Source organism: Leptodactylus fuscus, chromosome 11, assembly GCF_031893055.1.
Source record: "Leptodactylus fuscus isolate aLepFus1 chromosome 11, aLepFus1.hap2, whole genome shotgun sequence".
Classification (NCBI taxonomy): domain Eukaryota; kingdom Metazoa; phylum Chordata; class Amphibia; order Anura; family Leptodactylidae; genus Leptodactylus; species Leptodactylus fuscus.
The window spans coordinates 16,910,224-16,935,136 of record NC_134275.1 but is presented as its reverse complement, the minus strand read 5'-3'; the positions used below and the strand labels follow the sequence as shown (position 1 = coordinate 16,935,136).

At 43.5% G+C, this 24,913-nt stretch overlaps 1 protein-coding gene across 3 annotated transcripts in view; it reads right to left on the bottom strand.

The window, feature by feature from the left end:
* OPHN1 (oligophrenin 1) overlaps window positions 1–24,913 on the bottom strand; it is a 78,746-nt gene that overhangs the window by 22,769 nt on the left and 31,064 nt on the right. For 2 of the 3 annotated variants that reach the window (XM_075258936.1, XM_075258937.1), the window contains exons 3-16: window positions 22,610–22,705; window positions 19,541–19,602; window positions 17,433–17,504; window positions 11,412–11,513; window positions 10,625–10,735; window positions 9,438–9,542; window positions 9,123–9,252; window positions 8,607–8,707; window positions 6,816–6,907; window positions 6,613–6,691; window positions 3,974–4,007; window positions 2,605–2,667; window positions 757–831; window positions 236–320 (exon numbers count right to left, since the gene is read on the bottom strand). In XM_075258936.1, the coding sequence (XP_075115037.1) occupies window positions 236–320; window positions 757–831; window positions 2,605–2,667; window positions 3,974–4,007; window positions 6,613–6,691; window positions 6,816–6,907; window positions 8,607–8,707; window positions 9,123–9,252; window positions 9,438–9,542; window positions 10,625–10,735; window positions 11,412–11,513; window positions 17,433–17,504; window positions 19,541–19,602; window positions 22,610–22,705 (1,207 nt within the window). Of the gene's footprint in view, window positions 1–235; window positions 321–756; window positions 832–2,604; window positions 2,668–3,973; window positions 4,008–6,612; window positions 6,692–6,815; window positions 6,908–8,606; window positions 8,708–8,914; window positions 8,942–9,122; window positions 9,253–9,437; window positions 9,543–10,624; window positions 10,736–11,411; window positions 11,514–17,432; window positions 17,505–19,540; window positions 19,603–22,609; window positions 22,706–24,913 lie in introns of all 3 variants that reach the window. The other variant, XM_075258935.1, reaches the window with a different exon arrangement.

The following is a 24,913-nucleotide window of genomic DNA, read 5'->3' as shown; positions in this document are numbered from 1 at the left end:
CTGTGGCTCCACTGTATTACATAAATAGGAGCAGACTGTATCCGCTACTGGACCCCCCATAGATCCGATACTGATGGATGGGTCAACAGTCTGGGCCAGAAAACCCCATTAAAAACATCTCGGTCCTTGATAAACCGTCCAACATGGCAATTTTTGAGGGGAAATGACCATTCCCTTTCACTACAATGCATAGAATACAATGCAATACAATGCAATATAATGCATACTCAGATACCTGAGGTAGAACTTTAGCGCACTGGTGATGGTCTTAATGTCCCAATCACTAGTCTGTAAGTCCACATTTCCAGGACATTTGGGATCTGCAAAATACAAATTAAATTAAACTAAATTAGAATAGTTCACCGGACTGATAACATTTACATGAACACAGACGGATATTCACAATTCAGTTTATTTTTCATCATATTGTAAAGGAAATTTGGTAGATCTTACTCAGGGAAAGTTGTCAGAAACTAAAACATGGCATCCCTTCCGTGTCGTATTGATCTCAGTTTTATTGAAGTTTGTCCCATGAATAAAATCCACCACCTAAATTATTCCTCTGCTACGTCCTTGGCTATGGATGTCGAATCTGTGCACACTGTGTAATGTCATAGCGCTGAGACCAAAGTATATTTCCATCCATTATCTTTAGATATTGGAGACCGTCAGCCAGGGATAGAGATTTTATAATAAAGATGTAAAGGTAGATGACTAGGGGTAACACCTGAGCAGCTCATGGTCGCACGTTCTTACCAAAAAACGCATTGAGGAGTTTCTGCACCTGGATGTTACTTCCCACTGTTCTGTATACGCCTTCTGAAGTGATACCTACAAAAAGCAGGGGGACACAATGGTGGGACTTACATCATATAGGAACAACTAATGGTCATCCTGAATGAATGAAATGTTATGACATTATTGCAAACATTGACGTAGAAGATCACACAGCAATCCATACAACACAATCCCTGCTGTCAATGGCGTAACTAGAGGCTTCAGGGCCCTGGTGCGAAAGCCTAGCTTGGGCCCCACACATCAAATTTCTCTCCTTTTTTGGTACAACCTCCCCCACAGAATCCATCCTTGACTATACTCAGTACCATTGCTCCATTTGACATGAAAAGGTTAAAGGGGTATTCCCATCACGCTTGTTCTGCAACCTGCAGGCTCTGTGCTCTCTTCACTTCCTGTTTTTTTCAGCACATTGGTGGGAAGGGTTTCACATGCTTTGCTATCTGCTATGTTTGCAGTCAGTAATGAGGGATTGGTTGTAAATGAATTACCACAGTATGAAGCTGATGTAGAAGCTGATGTAGCAGAGCTGGATTTGAGTCAGTTTGTAATACATACAGAGGTACCAGACTCCCTATCTCAGCCCTTATCAGCCAAATTCAATTAAGCCAACTGATAAGAGGGGTTACTTCACTTGGGGACTGAGCAGATAAGCCTGGTCTGGGGCCCTGGTCATAGAAATGCAGTGTAAACAATGAAGTGAATAAATTAAGATAGTGGCCAAACAAAGCAGTTTTGATAAAGCATTGTATTTAGGAAAAGTCTTAATTCTTAAGTCTTAAAGGGGTTGTCCCATCATAAGAATCCTATCTATACTGCTAGTTTATGTGGATAGAAGACTTTTCCTAAATGCATTGCTTTATCAAAACGGCTTTGTTTGGCCGCTATATTAATGTATTCACTTCATTGTTTACACTCCGTTTCTATGGTCCTTGGGATTATCTGCTCATTTGTCAAGTGATGTAGCTGCCTGCTCCCAGGGGGGAGAGAGGGGCTGGGAGCAGCTCCGAGCCGTTTGTGTCTTTTAGGTAGTGGAGCTTCTCAGATAGGGGAGGTGAGAGCTCCGGGATGTCTGAGCTCATATCAGTTGGTTTAATTGAATTTGGCTGATAAGGGCTGAGATAGGGAGTCTGTTACCTCTGTATGGAATGCAAACTGACTCAAATCCAGCTCTGCTACATCAGCTTCACACTGTGGTAATTCATTTACAACCAATCTTGTGCAAGTGAAACCCCGCCCACCAATGTGCCGAGAGAAGCAGGAAGTGAAGAGAGCACAACAGCCTGCAGGTTAGTGAACAAGCGTCATGGGAATACCCCTTTAATAGTCATAAACTAGAAGTATAGATAGGATCCTTGTTATGGGACAACCCCTTTAATTTTCTCTTTTTTGACAGTGGAAGGCTAAGTATCATACATTTTCTCACTCCAGTTCACCAGAGAACAGGGGTAATACATTTCCAATGTGTAAACTGCCAGTGATCAGAGGAATTCAGAAAGGTGATCAAAAAAAGTTTGCGTGGTGAATGTGACTTATGGACCCCCCAATCTTATGGAACCAATGGTAGATGAACCATTTAAGTTATGGGCCCCCCTAAGGCTCATGGGCCCGGCTCATTGCACCCTGTTGCACCCCGACAGGTGTAGAGGACCACATCTCCAGATCTGTCCTTATGGTAGAAGTAGTAAATAATACCGCTATATATATATATATATATATATATATATATATATATATATATATATATATATATATATATATATATTTTATATAATATACACATCATACAGAGTTTCTTGTTCATCATACCTGTTGCCTCCACAGCATTGATACACTTCCGGACAAACCGAAATCCAATTTCATTCAGTTCCACTACAGAGAAACAAGATGTATATCGGTCACTTCTAACACCACATACAACATGCAAACATACCAGATAAGGCTGTGTTCACATCTGCATCAGAAGATCTGTAATGCACCTCCATTTGACAGGCAAAATAGTTGCGGACGTTCTGGGTAAACAGGCGGCACCTTAGCTGAACCCTATTGAGTTAACGCCGTCCATCAGATGCCGCTGGTGACCTTTGTGTGATGGATCCGCCACTGCGTGACCTACCAGAATCTCCATAGTAAAAGTGAAGCGCAGACAAATGTATTTCTATATTCTAACCACAAAAGAAGTTCTTATCTGCTCATTTCTATAACGTATTCTGCAGCGCTTTACAGGTATCGTCATCACTCCCTGACCTATATAGGGCTCACAATCTGAATCCTATATGGGTATCCCTTTGGAGTATGGGAAGAAACCAGAGTACCTGGAGGAAACCCACGCACACATGGCAAGAACATACAAAGGCTATGCAAGGCTAATGTGCTAACCACTGAGCCGCTGTGCTGTCTAAATAAACCCAACCTTACTAAGGCTGTAGAAAACAAGGCTCTGCTACATTTTGTCTTCTTTCACTGTGCCACTAATGTCTTGTACAGGGATAAATCATTAATAACAGGAGGGGGTGGGAGGAGGAAGCAGGTCCTGCCGACAGTTTATTTGAATTGATCTGCAGCTCCTGCAATGGCTGCAGGTACAAAGTATTGTGCCTAAGTCATGTTAAATTCTACACCTGTACACTCCTTATCAAACAGCAAGATTTCCACCAATAGGTTGTACCCCATTTTCTACTCTACTGCTCCCGCCCTCACTAATAACAGGAGAAGGGCAGGAGGAAGCAGGTCCTGCCGACAATTCAGTTGAATTGATCTGCAGCCATGGTAACATATTCTATTCCTTCACTACATCTATACACTTCCTTCATTTTCAACTTATTGCCGAACCACAGAGTATCTGCAAAGTGTCTGCACTTCCATTCATCACTATGGGGGTCCCGAAGAGAAGCTGAGTAGTGGGTTTGGCTATTTTTGGCAGCCCCATAGACTTGAATAGAGTGAATGGAGAGGAAATTGAACATTCCTGCTGCCAGAGTAAGTTTCTGTTCACAACAGGATTGACGCAGTGTCGGATCAACCAGTCGACTCAACAAACTTATAATGGGGTCTGTCTTTTGAAGGACAAAGTTTCCCTTTCAAGAACAACTGATGCGGCCTAGACTCCGAGGCAGATGTGACCATGACCGAACCCAATAAGCTAGAACAGAACTTGCAGGGGATACGATGTACTTACTTTCATCTCGCTTTGTTATCGGACTGTGATAAATCTATAGGGAGAGAAAATGAAATTATCAGAGACACAACCATGAGAAAGCCAAAATCCGTGATCCACACAGACCCTATCGAGGCCTTGTGTATGTGGCCATTACATATCATGACATCTTATCCTATACTGTTGTATAGAGATGGGGTTTATAAAATCCTCTATAAAACAAGGACGGGAACAGCTCACTACACAAAGCACACTTCATCATGGCCAAACATCAGATGTGGAGCTGTAAGAGCAGTCAATTGCACGTCTGTAGCAGGGTGTCTAGTAGGATGCCTAGTGGGGCTGGCGGCCGAACGGAGGAGGCGCGGAGGAATGAGCAAATGTTTGTTCTACTGTTTTACATTAAGAAATTGTGGAGAAAGCCGTCCAAGGAAGACATTCATTTACAAGTCACAAGTACAAACATTTATTCTTGCACTATGCAGAGACATTTAATAAACGGCACCGAGAAAGCTTATTGTGCCAACGGGCAACTCAACTCTGCTACATCCGAACAAGTGGATTAATGAATAAACCCTTCTCCTGGGTACTGGGTGCTGCAGAGTTTTATCGCAGGGGCATTAGGTTACAGACCAAGTTGTAAAAATCCAATTTTGTATTTAGCATCACGAGAACAGGGTATAAGAGCCATGTAACCCAGGTCTTCTGTCTAGTGCTCTGGTCAATGATTGCCTTAAGGTGCTGTACTATTGGAAGCTAGAAGAGGAATCACCTGGGTCTATGCCTGATCCTTAACCCCCCTCCTCAACAGATGATGCCCCCATACACATTTAGATAGTTGATTGATTTGACCAAAAAAGGTGGGTTGAAACAATGTTTCTCTACTGTATATTTGGAGCCTTAAAGAGAGTCTGCCACCACCCTCAGCTACTTTATACCGCTCCCATAGTGCAGTAGATGCTGTTAATAGAATAAAAACAATACGTTTCTTATGTTTCAGAGCCCCAGGGATGCAGAGAGCTGTTAGCAGAATGAAAATAATACCTTTCTTATGTTTCAGAGCCCCAGGGATGCAGAGAAAAATCACTTTTATTTGTTATTCAAATAAAGATCTTGAGTACAGGGGGAGTTTTCTTCTATTACTGAGCATTGCTGCATCATCACTAAACAGGCCCATCCTGCATTTAGCTCGTCCCTCTGGGCATTGGGAGGATCAACTCACACTGTCCACTGATAGACTCCCTTCACATATGACATATCGGTTCTAGAAGGCCAACAAGGGTGGGAAGAGCTTAGGCAATAGTTGGCTGGTATAAGGGGCACTGATGGCACTTGGTAGTAATGTGGCTGGCATAAGAACATTATGGTTGTTCCTAGGGTGGTATAACCTAGGCAGCAAACATGGCAAAGGTGAATATTAGGTGGAAGAAGTCTTCAGACTGCTCTGCACCAGATAGTAAATAGGAGGAAATGGGAAAAAAAAAAAAAAAAAGAATATATATATATATATATATATATATATATATATATATATATATATATATATATATATATATATATATATATATTAGTGGAGACGCTAAAGCAGGACAGTTGTAAAGATGATATAGGACAGCATTCTCCATACCTGAGTTTTTAGAAAAAGTTCATAGCATCTCTTCTGTAAGTAAGTGGCCACAAGATGGCAGTCTAGCAGTTAAAATACGGCACCATTCCCATTACCAGTCATATGGGGCAAAGAGGCTGAGAGTAATACAGTATTCTGTGCTATGCGGGTTGGGTTTACTTTAGTCTACCATAGTACAGGTATATACCTGTGAAACCAGGAGAGTAGGGAGGAGGCAGGTAAGCAAGGGGACGGGCGCTGGTTCTGTTCCCAAGACCTGCAGTCGGAACTAGTCCAAAATCCACAGGTCCTGAAGGAAGTAAAATAAAACGCCCTTTAAGTAGGGTTAAGGCTGGTTGCAGATGACCGTGAAAATGGCCTGCCCTGCATTAAAAGCACGGGCTACACATGGGGGAACAAAGGGATGTCCCCATGTGCCACCTGCGCGGGTGCCATGCTTTTGCGGATTCTTTCATTAAATGAATGGGAACCACGTGCCTCAAACGAGGACCTGTCCTATCTGATGCGGCCCAGACTGTCAGGCCCATAGCATAGTGTGCTATCCGTGAAATAAATGTATAGCACACTGACCAACACCACGGTCACCTGCATTGGGCCTTAATCTATAGAAGAGGAATCCATTTGTCATTTTATTTTTTTAGATTGTAGGAATTCTTTAGTTCTAATACAAAATGCTAACAACATTTCATGCGTGCTTGTTATTCATCATTCATTTGTGTACACTGACAGTAATAGACTACATGGCCATGACAAATATTGTTATTCAGGGAAACCTTGTTATTCTGTAAGGCTAATGGGCCATAAAAGTGTTCTAGAAATGGCAGGAGGACGTATTAGGAATAACTAATGACATACATGGTGCCCGCTAGTATTGGCAGCGCGATGGCCACAATCCCTTGTTTAGAATATTGAAGCTTAGATGTGGTTGGGAAATCTACAACGCCTGGGATAAACACATAAGAATAATAGAGGGGCAGACTAGATGGACCCGGTGATCGTTACACCCGTCCATTACTAAATTGTAGACACTTACCGGTTCTTTCCCATCCATTGCCTCAAGCCACAAGCGTCTGTTGCCCTCGGAAGGAGCCTGTAAAGTGATGGTGCCCTGCCTGAAACAAGAGCAGGACAATGTCATAATATTATGTATAAAATATTCAAATATATGATTATGACCTGGCTAAACCATCCAGGACATATGAAGAACATGCAATGGTATCGTATCGGAACACTTACCTTTCATTGGTCTCTACATCAAAGCAAAATCTCTTGTCAATGGTGTCACTTTTCCTTCTCGTACAAGATTTAAGGGTCAGTTCTTGGCTTACCTATACACAGACATGGGAGACACGATATAGCGATCACTGGTTATAGACACACGAACAAGAAGGTGTACAAGAGAATGGGAAGGAAATGGTAAAGGAGACAAGGTCACGGAAAGGAAGATGTAAGAAGATAGTGTAAAAGAGGGAAGACTGAATGTATGCCGAGAAGAAAGAGTAGTAAGATCCCAAGACAGCAGCAATAAGAAGGAAGGTGCGACAGCAACAAGCACGTTGGTCACAAGGATGAAAAGCCAAGTAGAGGGCAGGAATAAGAATACAATGAGTGTCTCCCTCCGACAGATGGTCAGGCAGGATTATCACACAGGCTTTCCTTACAGGTAAACAGGATTACATTGTCACTAAACACAGACACAATGACACAACTTCTGTAATGTGGCCGTGTACTATCAGCAACTCTATGTACCTATGGATTATAGAAAATACATGGGTGGCTGAAGATAAGATTACACTGTAGGATTAGGTGGAGAGAGAATATTCTGTATATATAGTCTAAATTAGGTTTTTATATTTCTTATTCCGAAATGAACCACTTCCCGCCAGTGATATTTTTTCAATTTTTGTTTTACCTCACCCCCCCACTCCAAACCCAATAACATTTCTATTTTTACGTTCACAGAGCCATATGAGGGTGGGACAAATTGTTCTCCATAATGGTACCATTTACTACTCTGTACAATGTGCTGAGAACATGGGAAAAACTTCAGAATGGGGTAGAATTGTAGAAAAAGTGCATTTGTGACTTTCTTATGGGCTACATTTTTACAGTGTTCATTGTGTAGCCAAAATGACATGTGAGGACGGGTTCACATCTGCGCCCGTTCTCCAGTTTAGCCAATCTGGCCGATATCCGGCTTCTTCCCCACAAAACTGGACAGGAGACGGAAACCCGGCGGTCAGCTTTCAAACTCATTCACTAGAGGTGACGCCCGTGTGCGTCTTCTGCCTGTCCGCGGGGAAACCAGGTTTTTTTTTAGCTGGATACAAAGTCGGATATGCAGGAAAAAAAAACAGATTCCCCGCGGAGAGGCAGAAAACACACACGGGCGGTCACCTTTGCATTCAAGGGGATGGGTTTGAAAGCTGACCGCCAGGTTTCCATCTCCTGTCCAGTTTAGTGGGGCAGAAGACGGAAACTGGATGGATTGGCTAAAGCGGAGACCGGGCGCAGATGTGAACCTGCCTTCACCTATAGTCTACAATTCCGGGGATACAAAATGTACATAGTTTTATTTACATTTTAACCCCTTAACAAGAATCCAAAACTTTGCAAAAAATTTTTTCTTAATATCGCCAAATGTTGACACTTTTATATTTCCATGTATGGGGATGTGTAGGGCATCTATATGGGACCAGGTGTACATTTTAGTTTTACCACTTTGGAGAATGTTTATTGCTTTGAATACTTTTTGTTGAAATTTTTAGCAGAGGTGAAACAGCGAAAACAAACGGTGGTTCGGTACTTTGCATCGGTGCCGGGTACTTATAACAGGCATTAGCACCAGGTCTCTGCTGTATAACACAGCAGAGACCCCAGATCCCATATTTAAATACCGAACATCCACCATACTATTGGGAAGTAGTTGATGGAATTCGCTCTTATTTTAGGCTCCACGTACATGGGCTAAATACTTTATACTTTAACAATTAGAATCTCTGTTTTGCCAAAACGGACTAGACTTACCTGTCGGGAGCCCGGCTTCTGCTCTACCGGCATCATACTTAAGATCTTTCCTTCTTTCTCATATTTACAGTAATACTTCACCCAGGTAAGGCCAAGGGCCCCTGAAATCCATAGAAAAGAAGCATATTATTCCCATCTCTTCGGTTATCCTTCCTTGTTCAATGAAGACATGTCATCGATGACTTGGTGACAAAATGGAGTCGCAATGGTAATGTGCAAGCAATGTAAGCACATTCACCCGACGAGCACAGTCAATGGTGTAGAATAGACTGATATGAACAGTCAGAGAAGTACAAATGGGTTTCAACCTGTGCAAAGTGATAAAACATCTCTCCCTTAGCAGGCACATAAGAAAAGAAAGAAGAAAGGGTATAAAGACATTAGATATCAATTCAGCAAGACAATGCCCTGCCTACAACACCCCCATCTTCCTAACAACGTGCCCCATTGTCAGATAAGGGATAGTAAAAGTTTTATTACAACCAGAGAAAAGAAAAACCTAGAAGGCCACATTACTTTTCTCTTGAGAGTACAAGTATCCTTCAATGGTGCTCTGCCCCTTCAGTTTGCAAACCATTGGTGCATCGGTCAAACGCTTTTTAAGATCTTCCAGTTCCTCCCGCGTACTGCTGAAGTGGTTACGGGTCTACGGGAGAAGACATTAGTCTGCGTCTTATAGGTTATCGTAACGGCAAAGAGCACGAGGAGGGAAAAAAACGGCTCATACAATGGAGGGTCAGCCCACGGGAAAGGGAATTGGACAGGGTTTGTCAAAGAAACAGGTTTATGGGCCAAATCCACAGAAAGATATTGTAAGAACACAGAACTTACATTCTGAAGGCTGAGCTGTAGCTGCTGCTTGTAGGGTAAGAAGTCTTGAGTCAACTCAAACGTGAGACTATTAGATGTAAACAGACAATGCAAGAAGGCCAGAACCTGAGAGATAGACAGAGATCTCATGAAACATAAGAACATTTAAGAAATAAGGCAAGTATTGATCATATTTGCTATAAATTGGACTCTGTCTGTCATGAATGTTGCAAAAAAATAGTGCAGTATGCCGTTCTATTTTTCCCCCTATGATCGACACCATGTTGGAAACCCAACAGATTTATTATAAGAACGAGTCTGTGGTTTTCTTTGTTCTGTTCCCATAGCAGAGCAGAACAATGAACCTGATGAATGCAGATGTAACAGAACCCTACACACTACAATGCTGCCCATAGGATATTATTAGGAAAGGATTTCCATTTACTAACAGTCATATATTAGTAATGCATAAGCTTAAGGGGTTATGTGGGGACAAAATAAATATCTGCAGTGTATACAAAAAAGTAGGAGGTTCAACTTGCCAAATATTGATGCCAGCGTGCGGATATGAAGCGTTTCACTGTACTGACGGGGAACCAGAAATCGTCTTTTTTGCCAATGTGTAGCACCTTCATGGCACGAACAAGCGTCACAGATAGAGATGAGCGAATAGTATTTGTCGAATACCTCGCTGCCATAGGAATGCGTGTAAGCGGTCAACACCCCGATCCTCCGGTGCGCTGACTCCTGTTAACAGTGCGGACTGACCCCTGCTGCACAGCCAGCAAAGGCTGCTGAGTACAATCCGTTGTCGGAGTCACAGAGCAGCACAGGCGACGCATGCGCAGGTTCCCGCTGGACGCTCGGGAGCATGGAGTATGCGCCATGTTCACCAGCGTGTCCAGCGTACGTAGCGCCGCCCACCTAATCCCATGGGCCTATCGCAAAGCGCCTGAAGCAGAGTGGATGAGATCATCTCAGCTCCGTTAGCCTTGCAGATTGGTGAATTCAGGGCTTGCGGTCGCGAGGTGCAGGCATGTACCGGTGGAATACGTAGCCTATGTTTCTTTCCAGGTCCCAAGGTATGTATGTGCCAAATCTCAGTTAAATCCCTGCAGCCATTTTTGCGTGATTGAGGAACAAACATCCAAACACACAAACTTTCACATTTCTAATATTAGTAGTATTACTAAAATAAACTCCTTTACCGGCTCCACGAGGCTGAACTTCTTACTCTCTTGAACCTCTTGAATTTGATAGACATATTCAAGTGACGATTCATAGAAGTTCTGCTTCTCTTTGTCTAATTGTAGATCCGCCTGCATTGAAAGGAGCAGAAATACTGATAATGGGAAATGCTACACATGTATACAAAACTATGCCAATATATTAGAATTGTCATTTACATTTAATGGGTTGTTCAGTCCTTTTACACTGATGACCTGTCCTCAGGGAAGATCATCTTTGAAAAAAAAAAAAAAAGATGGAGTAGGAGTCTGACACCTGGGACCAGCGCTGATCAGCTGTTTGAGGAGTCAGCAGCCCTTGTGTGAGCCGTGACCCCTTTATGGCTTAAATAACCCGTAGAAGTGAATGAGACAACATTGCATGGCCATTAGGAAACAAACAGCAGGTGATGTAAATAGTAAAGAGGTCACAATACTAAACACAAGCACTATATTCCTTTAACTGCTGATCAGCGGGGGTCCTGGATGTCTCCGGGTTTCCTGATAATAGGTCTTCAATTAAAAATTTATTTAAAATAGCTGTTCAGTAATTTTATTTCTTCCACAAAGAGCGCCACATCTGTCCCACAGTCTGTCTGTAGTATTGAAGCTCAGCTCTATTGACTTTAATAGCGTTACGCCGTAGTACCAGACACAACCCGCAGACAGGAGTGGCACTGTTTTGCCAGAAAGCAGTCATGTATCTCAACCATGCTGGGTGAGGCGCAAAACTAAGATCTAAAATCCACTGGTACTCCTGACACCATACCTCTTGGAGTTGAGCTTCCTTCTTCTTGGAAGACAGATGCAGATGTTTATCCAGCAAGGAGTAAAACTTTTCACTGTCTCGGTCAAACTTCTTTTTTCGCTCCTGAAATATCGGTTAATATTTTAGCTGGTTAATAAATTTTGCCTACAATTATAAATCATAGCCAGCACCTTACCAAAAGAAGGCTAAATTCACATTTCCAGCATTACAGTCCGTTGCCCTCATCCTAAAGTTATATGCAAGGCACAGTCTTTATTTGACAAGTAAGTATAGGTTATAGAAGAATGTTATACACAGTCCAGTCATATTAATGTGACCACTGCAACATTAAATAACCAATCGCAGAAGGCACGTGTCATCAGCCATCACTCATCATTGTGGAAGGCACGATGGATCAACACAAGTATGCATCTATCCTTGCGGACCATGTTCACCCCTACATGTGAATTGTGTTTCCTCAGGGTGATGGCATCTACCCGCAGGACAATGTGACGTGTCATAAAGCTCGCAGTGTACGTGCGTGGTTCAAGGAGCAACAGGATGAGTTTACCGTACTCCCTTGGCCAGCAAATTCCCCGGACTTGACCCCAATCAAGAATCTGTGGGACCACCTCAATCGGGTTGTTCATGCCATGGATGCTCTACCGCGTAACCTAGCACAGCTGGCCACGGCACTGGAGTCGGCATGGCTCAACATCCCAGTGACATCATCACAACATCCCCTCTCTTCCTGCACGTCTCGCAGTGGTCCGCTCTGCCAAAGGTGGTTATTCTGGATTTGGACAGGTGGTCACATTAATGAGAGACTGGACTATGTATTATAGTTAATGCAAACGGAAGGGTCTCTGTCTGCCTCAGAAGAGGGAGAAGAGCAATGACAGCAATGTGAAGTTATAATATGTAGCACGTATACTTTTGGAATATGTACGTATTGTTAGAATGCAAACAGATATTGTTTAACTTGTACTTATTGTCTTTTTCATAGATTTGTCCCAGAAACCCTTTACCTGCACACAGTCCCAATAATAATAATAATAATAATAATAATAATAATAATTAATATTTTGCATTTTGTAGTAGGAATTCCTAATTATCCATTACACATAAGTTATTTCTACAACCCTCATTCAATCGAATGGGACAATCCCAGAAATATCTGCGACACATCGCCTGCTTATGAATACATCCTTTTCACCCCAATGGGGCAATCCCATACAGATGAGACAAAGCCTCTCTGTGACGGCGCGGCCTTGTCTTACACACAGTATTATTCATCTCGCCGTTAGACTCGGTGACATAACTTTCTCTGAGTCACGACTGGAAAAAAAATTGTTGGATTATAATATGTACGAAGCTCATAAGGAGCTGATGAAACCGAGCGATGTTACTCAGACGTCAGGAATGTATTCATGGCTGACGGACAAGAAACATGTCTTATACTCAAATGTGACTTGTGAGCTTGTAGAGAAACCTCTGAAAGATAAGACACAAAGAATACTTAGATAAATGTAGTGTAAGAAGAGAGTCACTGTCCAAGGGCCATAGATATAAACCGAGAGAGAAGCAAGCAGCTGGGCGTCTTCCTCTTGTCAATAGGGTGTGTCCCTTCACAGTTCAACGTATACACACATGGCCTCCCGGCAAGCAATGGAGTAATGTCCAGGAGGAACAACGGAGGAACTGCACAATTCAAGCAATAAATCAGGGTGTAAGCACGCAGTGAGACAGTCACACACGGGACATGCCGCCGGTATTTGCACTGTTTTGACTATAGATTATTAATTTGCTTTTGGCTAATAGTGTTTGCAGAGAAAGTCAAGGCCATACAATTATACAGGTCATGGGAAAAACAAAGTACACCCTTGTTTAATTCTCAGGTTTTACATACATGGTGCTTAGAAGGGAAAAAAATGAGGTAAATGCAACCTCAGATGATCAACACCACAACAGATTGCAGATTTCATTCTATATTCTACAAAATGAAGGCAACATGGAAAAGCTGGGAGTGAAAACCTAAGTGCACCCCATGTACCGAGCGCTTGTAGAACCACCTGTGGCGGCAATACCTTGGAATAATTAAATATAAATTAAATAATAATAATAATAATAATAATAATTAAATAATTATTTTCTATAATAGTCTCTCAGTTCTGGAGGAATTTTGGCCCAGCCTTTACAACATTGCTTCAGTTCATTAAAGTTTTTGGCGTTTGTTTATGCACAGTTCTGTTACGGTCCAAATACAGCATTACAAGAGAGGTCTGGACTTTGACTGGGCTATTGCAACACCTTAAAGAGGACATGTCCTCGGGCACATGCGGCTTTCTATACATATGAATTCAGTGCAATGTTGGGTTTCCTGCTATGTGCCCCCGTGAAGCGCTATCGGTGCTGCTACTGGTATCTCTTCACTGTCAGAGTACTGTGTGTAGTGCTATACTGTCAGCGTCATGGCTGGACAGTAAGGTACGCCCCCTCTGATGGTATAGCACTACACACAGTACCATCAGGAGGAGCGTTCCCAGCTAGATTGTCAGGAACACTCTTCTGACAGTGAAGAGCTATCGGTAAATGCACAGATATCTCTTCTCCCGGGGCACATAACAGGAAAGCCGACAGTGCGGTACATAAACCTGCATGTGCCTGAGGATTTGTTTGGGATCACTATCATGTTGCATGACCCTCTTCCCTCATCGACTGCAAGACCTTGTGGGCAGGGCCCTGTACCCCACTGTACCAGGCGGTCATTGTTAGTATGTAATTTTGCAAATGTAATGTAGTAATTGCAGATGTAATTTTGCAAACCTAAGCTGCTCTCCTCCTAAGCTTTCTCTTGGCATTGATGCTGTCATAAACATGAACAATTTACCATGCTGACATCTGTGGAGTCTTAAATGTAGCTCTTGGGTTCTTTTGCAATTTCTCTGGTCATTTCCCAATCTGACTTTGGGGTGAAGTTGCTTGGACATTACTTGGAAACTCGCATCCCTTCCCGGAATGATGGACTGCAACAATTGCTTCTGTAAGATCATTGCTGATCTCTTTCCTACTTGACCTATGCCTGAATGTTTCCGACCAGCAAACTGCCAAAACTACTTTTATAGAGGCGATCCAGCTTGCTGATGATCAAGCAGACCCTGGCTGCTACTTACCCTTTTAATTCCTCATAACAATTTAAGAAACAAGTACAAGAGGTTGAAACAAATTTAAGCTAAAAACAAATGCAGGAACAGATGTGAGTGTGCGACGTCACAAAGAGGGGCTACACTTAATGCAACCGTGACTGTACTGGCCAATATGAATGGCAGATGGGGAGGGGGTAGTGATGCTTTATTCTTCCATCTGCCTTGCCCACACACTTAACAATATATCCATTGCAACTCTATAGTAAACCCATACAATCGAGGAAATTAAAGCTGAACTCTGGTTGTGGTGCATAATAATAATAATAATAATAATAAAAATAATAAATAATAATAATAAATAATATATTAATAAATTTAATAATAATATTTTTATTATTATTTTTTAAAAAATAATGTTATTAAAAATAATACAAAACAGAAATATGGAAAGAAAAAAACTAAATTCCACAGATCGGTTTTGACTACAGTCCTTGTCCACTAGGAGGCGCACAATAGATACGCCTTCACATTTCCCAGACTTTGCTAGGAATACATTTGTAGGAACAAGCATTGCCTACAAGGTGTGTACATAAAGCAGAGCTAAGATGTCGTGAGGACCTTTAGTAACCTCTGTCGATGGGATTTCTCGCAACACAGAAGGTTCACTATTGCAATGAAGCTTTATGGAATAACATGCCGAGTCTTTGATCCCATAAAGTATAAAGCCAAATGACAATGTGTTCCCTGAATCCAGGATTTAAAGTGCAAGTTGCAGCTGAAGTCATGTTGGCCCGGCCTTGGCCTGTGTGCTTGGGAATGAATGGGTTACGACGAAGGAGGTGGGATCGGGATCTGTACAGTTTCCAGGGTTTTGTTGGCTGATGCCTATTCCCAATTCACTCGTTCTGGCGGCCTCCAGATGGCCTGAGAGGATCCATCCCCTCACTATAACATGTGGCCCCCTCCCCCAGTACAGTCCTAATAAGGAGACAACGCTTTACGCTCACACACAAAGTAGCACATCCAGTTCTGGCTTTAGTGCAAACTCCGCAGAGGCCACCTTGCAAGAAAATGTTCTTTATACTGCAAAATTCAGACAAAACGCCAATCGATTTAGGATTGTCATTTCTAATTTATCCAATTATTATTATCTTCGGTTCATTTTGGGGGTTACTTGTCAGCGTGGCCATTTACTATGTGAAAAGCAGGTCTTATAAATTCCCGCGTCATTTTATTATCCTATCTTTTTAGGCAAAGGTCAGCGGATCCTAAAGTAATAGACTAAAGATGGTCTGTAATGTGCCGTACGGCCAGGTTCACATCGTGCAGCGGGATACGGGTTCTGACGAAACCAAAACCAGAAGAGGATATGGAGACCTTTTATATATAGCAGGAGTGCCCGACTATATACAAGACTCCCTGTAGGACTACAGAGCTGCACTAAGGTATATGGTGGGTGACACACAATACAATATGCTGCTTGTAGCTGCACAACTATACAGCATGCTCAGTTACAGGACACATTGGGATCTCCATTGGGAGAAGGGTCGGCCATAGTTAGGCTTCAGAAAAACGATCATGTGCAGTCTGCAGGTCAGTGAAAATGGCACGGGCCATACCTGGATTGGTATCTAGGTGTCATCCTTGGAATTCACTGACCCGTCCGAGCATCAAATGTGGACGGACACAACCAGAAAAACCACCGCTATGTGTATGGGCCCAGTGAGATGTATGCCTCTGTACTTTTATCCACCATTGCGGTCATGTGCATGAGGTCCGAAACCGAGCACAAGTCCAGTCAAATGTGAAAATCAGGGTCTTACTCTTGCAGAGTCCGCTCAGACTAGGTTCACATCTGGGTGGGAATCTAGATTGTGTCTAAAATTGTCGCAAAGAAAAGCACTGTCCATTATAGTATAGGGGTAACTGCTTTTTTAGCGGACAGGTCCCCATGAGGACTCGAACAACGAAGAGATGAACGTTAGTGGGAACCTAGCATAATAGTGATCAGTTCTGGAACACAAATTAGCCATCATGGTGGCCAATATTAATTCTCCCCATCCAACCACACCTCTCAGTCAAGAAGCCCCCTCTCCTAGGCTGGGCCATATATATCTTTTTTTTTTTAGGTTTTTTTTTGTAGATTGTGAGCCCCATATAGGGATCACAATGTACATTTTTTTTCTATCAGTATGTCTTTGTAGAATGGGAGGAAATCCACACAAACATGGGGAGAACATACAAACTCCTTGCAGATGATGTTCCTGGCGAGATTCGAACCTGGGACCCCAGGGCTGCAAGGTTGCAGCGCTAACCACTGAGTCACCGTGTTGCACCTGGTCATCTATCTATCTATCTATCTATCTATCTATCTAGCTGTATTAAACCTGAACCAGACACAATGGGCCAATTCGGCTATCCTGTACACTATAGCCTCAATTGGGGTAACACAAGCCCCACCAAAGAACCATGCAGTCACCATTTTTAGATCCGGCACACCTATGCCAGAGGGAATCTGTATCACTGGACATATGTGAGCACACACTAACTATGCCGCTATATACTCTATTGCACTCATGACCGCAGAATTTCAGATATGAAAGACAGGGAATGCCGAAAGAGTATGGGGACATCAGTGATAGAGGACGTACCTGGCTTCTACTACTAGAAAAGTCATGTGCACAAGTGTGTATGTAGTAATTTTTGTATGACCTGGAGACACACACCATGTGTGTCATCTTAGTTTCTATTTTTGATCCTTTATGTTCCTGTAAGACGTATTGTTATAGAAGATGTGGCCTAGATTAAAGCAGAGGAAACACCATTTATAGTCCTTGTGGACACAGATTTTCTCAGGACAAGCTTTTTGCAACCCACGGGCAGGATGTGGAAGTACCTTAGTGAGCCCAATTTGATCCTTGCGGAAACCCTCCAGGGGTTTGATCAGGAGTTCATCTGCATTCTGAAGCTGCGGTGGAAAAACAGAGAAATAGTCAGTGCACGGAAAAAACAACACAGAAGAAGAAGGTGAAGAGGGTTTGAGGTTTCGGGTTTACTAGAATAATTGTCTGGAATATACAGGAACAGCAGGCACTATCCCAGTGCGGGAGCACGATTCCAGCAGACATAGTCGTGTCCATTATTTATGGTGTTTTAGTAGGAGAAGCTCTTCAGAATCTTAATTATACAGTAACTACTTACAGCCAATTATCCTACTAATATTATAAAGGTGAAAGTTTGGATGTTTGTTCCTCAATCACAGCCAAACGGCTGAATGGATTTTATTGAACGCACGCACACACCCCAGGAAGGAAGGATAGGCTACTTTAGATGTGGGTCACTCACCCCAAATCGCCACCGTGACCCTCCAATGAACCCTCCGGCTCTGCTGTAGCAGCTGGAATTCCGCCAGCGCTGGTCTGTCCACGCACCTCCTATTGGTGCATGGCAGGGTGTGGGTGGCCTATGCAGCCAGGGCTGTGGCACCATATGTTGGGGGCTAAATGTGGGTGTACCGATTGAGCAGGGAAACGGTGAGGAAGTTGGCGGCAGCCCACATGGTCCTGGCACCACAGCTATCCCAGGCCACCTACACACTGTCACTTTGCGGACGGCTAAAGAGGAGTGCACATGCCGGCGGCTGGTGCACCCGACACACCACATAACTGGTCAGTGCAGTGGATACAGGGTGATGGGTGGGGGGATGGGGGGTTGCCCCAGGTCGGTGTCCCGGACGGTGTCCCCAGGGATCAACCACATTCACCCTGAACACATTTCCTACGTCGGTGCGTGGGTGCAGCCATGTCCCCTCTCCACGCCGGCACCCGGAGGATTCTCTGGGGCCGGCGTCATGTTGCTATTACAGCCGGGAGCCTTGCGCTGGCTCCCCGGCCTGTCAGTCTTTCGCTTCTATTGCAGCCTACGCTGTGTAGCCTGCAATAGAGGCACTATGCAGTGTATTGCATAAAACAGGCGCTTCAATTGCAGTCTACCCGCCATAGGCTGCAATCGAAGCGAAAGACTGACAGGCCGGGCTTGTCACATGTACTGCCCTTATCACATAGACTATCTGCAGCAACGCGGCTTCGGCTCTGTTAACATCTGCATTAGTTATTTCCATTATTTTGTCATGAGAACAGAACAACGAAAGTACTAGATGCCCAATATGATGGATACCTTTGACTAGAATGGGTCAGTTAAGGCTTTCAACATGGGGTCGGGCATTTCCCTACAAGAAACCTCTCTAATTTGTATGGAATTTTTAATGGACAGAGGGAAGATGTAAACATAGTGTAGGTGATTCCTATTTGATCGGTGAAGGTGTGACACCCAGGAAGAGGCCCCTCCATAATCTACTGTATTCAGCCCATAGGCATGCTGAATGCTGCAGTCTCTCTTCGAGGGGTTGGGGTACTAGATATTGGCACCCCACAGATCAGATATATATATTGTATACTTAGAGCCAGCCAACATGAACACCGGGTGAAGGTGGGATCCAAGTGAGTGACAGTTTTTACACAAAGTAATATTTTATATACACAGTATAAAGAAGAGGTTATTATATTTTTGGGAGAATATGATCATTGTTCCCACTGTGTAAACGGTGAAAGGAGTGTGGGAGGATGTTCAGCGTTATAGCACTTAAAAGGAGGAATGACTGTACATACTGTGCTTGTAGGCTGCAAAGAAAGCATCTCGCATTGTGCTCTGCAAGTACTGCCATACACGTACAAGGAATAAGACTAATAAAACCCAGACCGTGCACTTGGTTATAAATAAATCAGCTTGCTTCTGTCATGTACACCCCATTATGTCACTTACAAAGACATCAAACATGCCCGCACTACGACTCTACCACTTTAATAGAGGAGTTCTATACAGTACGCTGATAATACACACCCCTTCTGACTTTACAGGGACACATCAGATATGTTCTTATGTAGGCACATTTAGAAACACGGTGACGACCCTAGAAATGTACATACAGTACAGAAGACGTCTTACCATCATCATCTTCTCATCCTCCACCTCCTGTAACAGGTCAGCAAACTCCTTAAAGGACTCGGCTGTGAGATTAAATGAACAAAAGAAAATAACTGCATGAATATATTACACCATAACTAATAAAACATCCGCCATCTTTCTACATGTACAGAATCTATCTCCTGGTCAAGCTCCGATGGACTTAATATGGCCATGTATGACGTGACGGTGTGAGCAAAGAAATATTGCTGTTCATAGAATGTTCTACGATAAATCTTCTGTCTCAAAATCTCTGCTTTCTGTCATCCTATCATTAAAACTCAATTTTTTTCTGCCTACCACGTCGGAATAGCCTTAAGAAAGGCTATTCTTCTCCTACCTTTAGATGTCTTCTCCGCGCCGCTGTTCCGTAGAAATCCAAGTTTTCGTCGGTATGCAAAAGAGTTCTCTCACAGCACTGGGGGCGGTCCTCAGCGCTCAAACAGCACTGGGGGCGTCCTCCAATGCTGCGAGAGAAATCTCCAGTGCCACCTCCATCTTCTTCAGGAATGGGTATTCTTTGCAACTTCTTCCGTCGGTGGCTTCAAACTTCTAGGCCTCGGGCAGCTGACTGCGGATGCCTGCTGGCCACAAGAAAATGACCGCTTACACAGTACTGTAAGCAGCCATTTTCTTGTGGCAGGGAGGAATGCGCAGTCGGCTTTGCCCTAGGCCTATAAGTTTGAAGCCACCGCCGGAAGAAGACCCATTCCTGAAGAAGATGGAGGCGGCACTGGAGATTTCTCTCACAGCATTGGGGACGCCCCCAGTGCTGTTTGAGCGCTGGGGCCTGCCCCCAGTGCTGCGAGAGAACTCATTTGCATACCGACAAAAACCAGAATTCCTACGGAACGGCGGCACAAAGAAGACATCTAAAGGTAGGAGAAGAATAGCCTTTCTTAAGGCTATTCCTATGTGGTAGGCAGAAAAAAAATTAAGTTTTAATGATAGGATCCCTTTAGATAACCTAGTTTATACTCCCAGTGTATAAATCTGCCCTGGTTAGAAAACATGGCTCAGATAACTGTATTGCACCATAGTGCTCGACTGTGTGACGCTCTCTGGTCAGATGACGCAGGACGTGTATGTTATTAGGAGGTTATTCATTACCAGTATCCTCCACGCTTGTTCTGTTACTGAGGGATATTCTGAATGTTGTGATTATGTCATTCATCTGCATATGGTTCTTGTAAGGGTCTGACTACCATCTGGAACTTTCTATAGAAACCTCCGGGGAATGTTCTCTAAAATCTGCTCACTCCCAAAAATGTAGATTCTTTGTGTACGCGGTCAGCAAATAAAGTAGAAAACCGAGCGTTCTGAAATAAAGCGTAACTTATGAATGTACTATAGCATTTTAATAAGTGGAGCTCAGAAAACAAAGCGATCCAACTAAGTATTAGAGCAGCGGTTCCCAAGCTTTCTGAATGCGGGACCCGGTTTTGGATGAGAATTTTGCCAAAGATTAGGGTTGAGCGATCGGGATCGGACTCCGATCGAGTAAATTTCACAATCGGAATTCCGATCCTGATCTTTTTAGGCGGGATCAAAGTCGGAGGTTATTTCCCACAATGCTTTGCAACTGGTCAAGCCTTGTGGGAAAACTAACAAATGTTAGCTAGGTCCCATAGGCATGAATGGCTGCAGCCAGAACACAGCCGATGCACTCATGTCTCCCTGCCCTGTACCCGCCCACACTCTCCTAAGCCACAAGCCCCGCCTTCTTCCTAGGTCTGTAATACTAACCTGGGAGGCGGGGGCAGCGAGGCGAGAAGAGGAGCGAGAACAGTGGGGACCGGACCAGTGGCAGCGCTTCTGTGCAGGTAAGTGGACACCAGTGGGGACAAAGTGGCCAGAGGATTTTTTTTTAATCACTACACAGCGTGGAGTCTAACAATTACATTGTTCAATTTTTAGACTCCATGCTGGGTAGTGAATAGGATCGTTTTTAAAATCCGATCTTCGATTATTAAAAAAAATCCCATTGACTTGCATTGGGATCGGGATCGAATGGAAAATGATCGGAAATCTGATTTTAAAAACGATCCTGAAATCTCAAGATCGGCTCAACCCTAGCCAAAGACCATTGTCTACCGTACTTAGTCACATATGAAAGTCCCTACCTGTATTCTGCCTCTTATGCCGCTGTAATCTTCCTCTTAGTCTGCCTTTTAGCACTGACTCTGCATTTTATTCTATTCTGCCATTAGGAATTTTAGAGCCCAATACTGGCTAAATTTGTGGGCCCCCCTTTTCCCCAATGTATCTTACAGTTTCATGTCCTGTAGTCCCCAATTAGTCACTGGCTATAACAATGACCCACCATTGTCAGTCCATGTTTCCGAATGGACGAGACAGGACCAGCAAGTAGAGACCAGCAGGGAACTGGTAAGCATCAGGAGTGAAACTGGTGAGAACAGTTTGGTGTAACATCTAGTTGAACAGATACTACCCTTTCTTATGATCAATGCTCATGTGACAAATTTTTACATAGAGTATGTTACTAAAGTTATTATGCTCTGTATACGTATATTGCAGAAATTTCTGTGACTGTCCTACAGCGTTGAATAAAAGAAGTTTGTTCAACTTTACATGTTACCTTGTCCAGTTCAGCTTAATATCTCAAGATTGTGTCTATGATCTGCACTTTCTAGGGAGGACCCCACTATGTGCACCCAGGCAGGGCCTCTTGTAGGGAGTGAGCAGCGCTGCAGCTGATCTCGGAGGGTGAGTCACTGTTTGGCTCAGGTACAGAGGGACCAGCACTGAAACATCTGCTGTTAACCCCAAAATTATACTGATGTCCATCCCAACAAATAAGGAAATATGGTTACTCTTCTTTATCATGAGAGGGATGAACAGACACCTTTGCAATTCCAGGGTTATAAGCCTGACATGCTATGCTATCAATAGAAAGTTGGTTGGTGTCCAACAGCCAGGACTCTCACGGAGCAGATAGTTGAGGGGCTGCAATATTGGGATAAGCACGACGGAACAGATTTTAGCCAATAACAAGAAATACTCCAGAAATAAAATTGTTTTTTTCCTTACCGATATTTAACTCATCATCTGTCATGGTGTCACCGATGAAGTCAAACTGGAAACTCTGCAACGTTTGAGAAAATTTCTGGATTGCACTGGAGTAGCCTGAAAAATACAAGTATATACGGTGTACTAGGATTGCCGCGGCTATTAAATATACAATACGGTCAATAGTAAATTCTATTATATCGGTTTCCAAGGAAAACCTGACATGATGACCACTAATAATGGGATGCCTCAAGGTTTCGGACCAATCGGGTAAGGAGGAATGGGGTGGAGCGTGCACAAACCAGAAGATCCTCACGGAATTTCCAACAACTTTATTTAATGCTAATCACAACGCGTTTCGGGCCAGGGAAATAATAGCCGGCTCGTAGCCTAACTCATCTGAGGTGGAAGTGTTGTTTCCGCATCAGATGAGTTCGGCTACGAGCCCTGGCCCGAAACGCGTTGTGATTAGCATTAAATAAAGGTGTTGGACATTCCGTGAGGATTTTCTGGTTTGTGCGCGTTCCATCCCATTCCTCCTTACCCGATTGGTCCGGAACCTTGAGGGATCCCATTGTATGTGACGTTTGCGCAACTCCGGTTAGCGCAAGGGGAACAATCTGCTGCCAGCCTCTTTAAAACCACTTTTCGACTCATCACAACACCAAAAGGTAAGAGGCCAATTTAGCTTGCCTTACCCTACGGATTGGTTTACAATACTACACCATATTGGCGCGCAGTGTCTCCTTTTTATATATATTTTTTTTTTATGATGACCACTGAAATATTGAAATGCGTAAGACTATGGATGAAATAAAACCAAGTATGGAGACAGCATAAGAGATTCCTAGAGATGTGGTGTACTCAGGAGATACAGGAGGGCTAAGGTGTATACAGACAAGGGTCAGACAAATGGAGGACTCATTAAGGGGACATTTGCATTGAGAACTTGCCGTCTGTTTACACTGCTGTATCTAAGTCACAGTAACATGAAGTTCCCTTCCAATGTGCGGTATGACAGGTGTCACAGAACTGCCTGGAGCAGAAAGAACAGATATTTGGTTGCTTATTGTCTTCATGGCAGAACGCCCACGTAACAATATGACAGTATGTGCAAAGTGTATAATGCAATTATGTGACATCACGGAGGGAAATTCTGACTCCTAGAACTACAACACAGTTTTCATAAACACAATGCCCAGTTCCAAAGCCCTTCCCCAAAAAATGACTAGCCACGACTGGATGCTAATACAGTGCACCGACATCAAGTCGCAGCATTCCGCACCGGATTAGGCCTAAATGAATGGGCCTAGTCGGGAGGGAGTGTCGCGAGGCGGACATCCATGGCTGATTCAGCTGCCCAATCCACCTGAAGAAAGGAGGCGGTTTTTTGAGCCGGATTCTGACGCAGATTCCGCGTCAAAATCCAGCTAAAAAAAAAAAAACCCATGTGAACCCAGCCTAAGTTTTTGTAGGCTGCTTCAGGAATTAGGAAATGGTTCTTTGACGGGTTTTTTTCCTTTTACATGAGTTTTTTGTTGCATTTTTCATCAAGGTTTTTTGCTCCAGCACACTGTACGGACCTGGAAACTTCCCTTTAAAAAATGCTTGTTTTTACACCTCCCATTGAGTTTGATAGGTTTTTCAAGGCAGAATCCGCCTGAAGATAAGTCATGTCGCTTTTTTTTCTCCTTATGGCTAAAAAAAATAGCTAGAGAGAAAAAAACTGCTACGGAGAGACAGAAGACGCTCCCGGGCGGTCACTTTGCAAACCCATTCAAGTGAATGGGTTTGAAAACTGACTGCCGGGTTTCCGTCTCCTGTCCAGTTTCTCTCAGCAGAAGACGGAAAACCGAAAGCGGGCGCAAGTGTGAACCGGCCCTATGACTATAGGAAGCTGTTCCCCATCCCCGCAGCAAAATCTGCAACAAAAACAGCTGCGTTTCCGCAACGTGGGGCTTCAGGGTAAGACCTGTATCTACAATAAGATGTTCCTAGTATTAAAAGGAAAGGACAGAGAAGTTTCGAGATTCTGTAAGCAGAGAAAGGGTTACATGTGCCTTTACTACATACACAGGGTGTTTAGGCTGAAGGGGTAGCAAGTCCTCCTACTGTGCCGCAGAAGAACTCAATATGAGAACCGTGCCTCCCCTACATGGGGGACGACCCCTTAGCTATGTCCTCGGCCCAGCAATGAAAGGCTTCTTTGAGCAATGGACAGGGAGAGAGATGAATTGGAGCATTCATACAAATTTTACATATCTAAATAAGGAACGGCTTCCTAGACAGTGCAAGAAGAGCACAAGACAGACTTCTCCCCTGAAA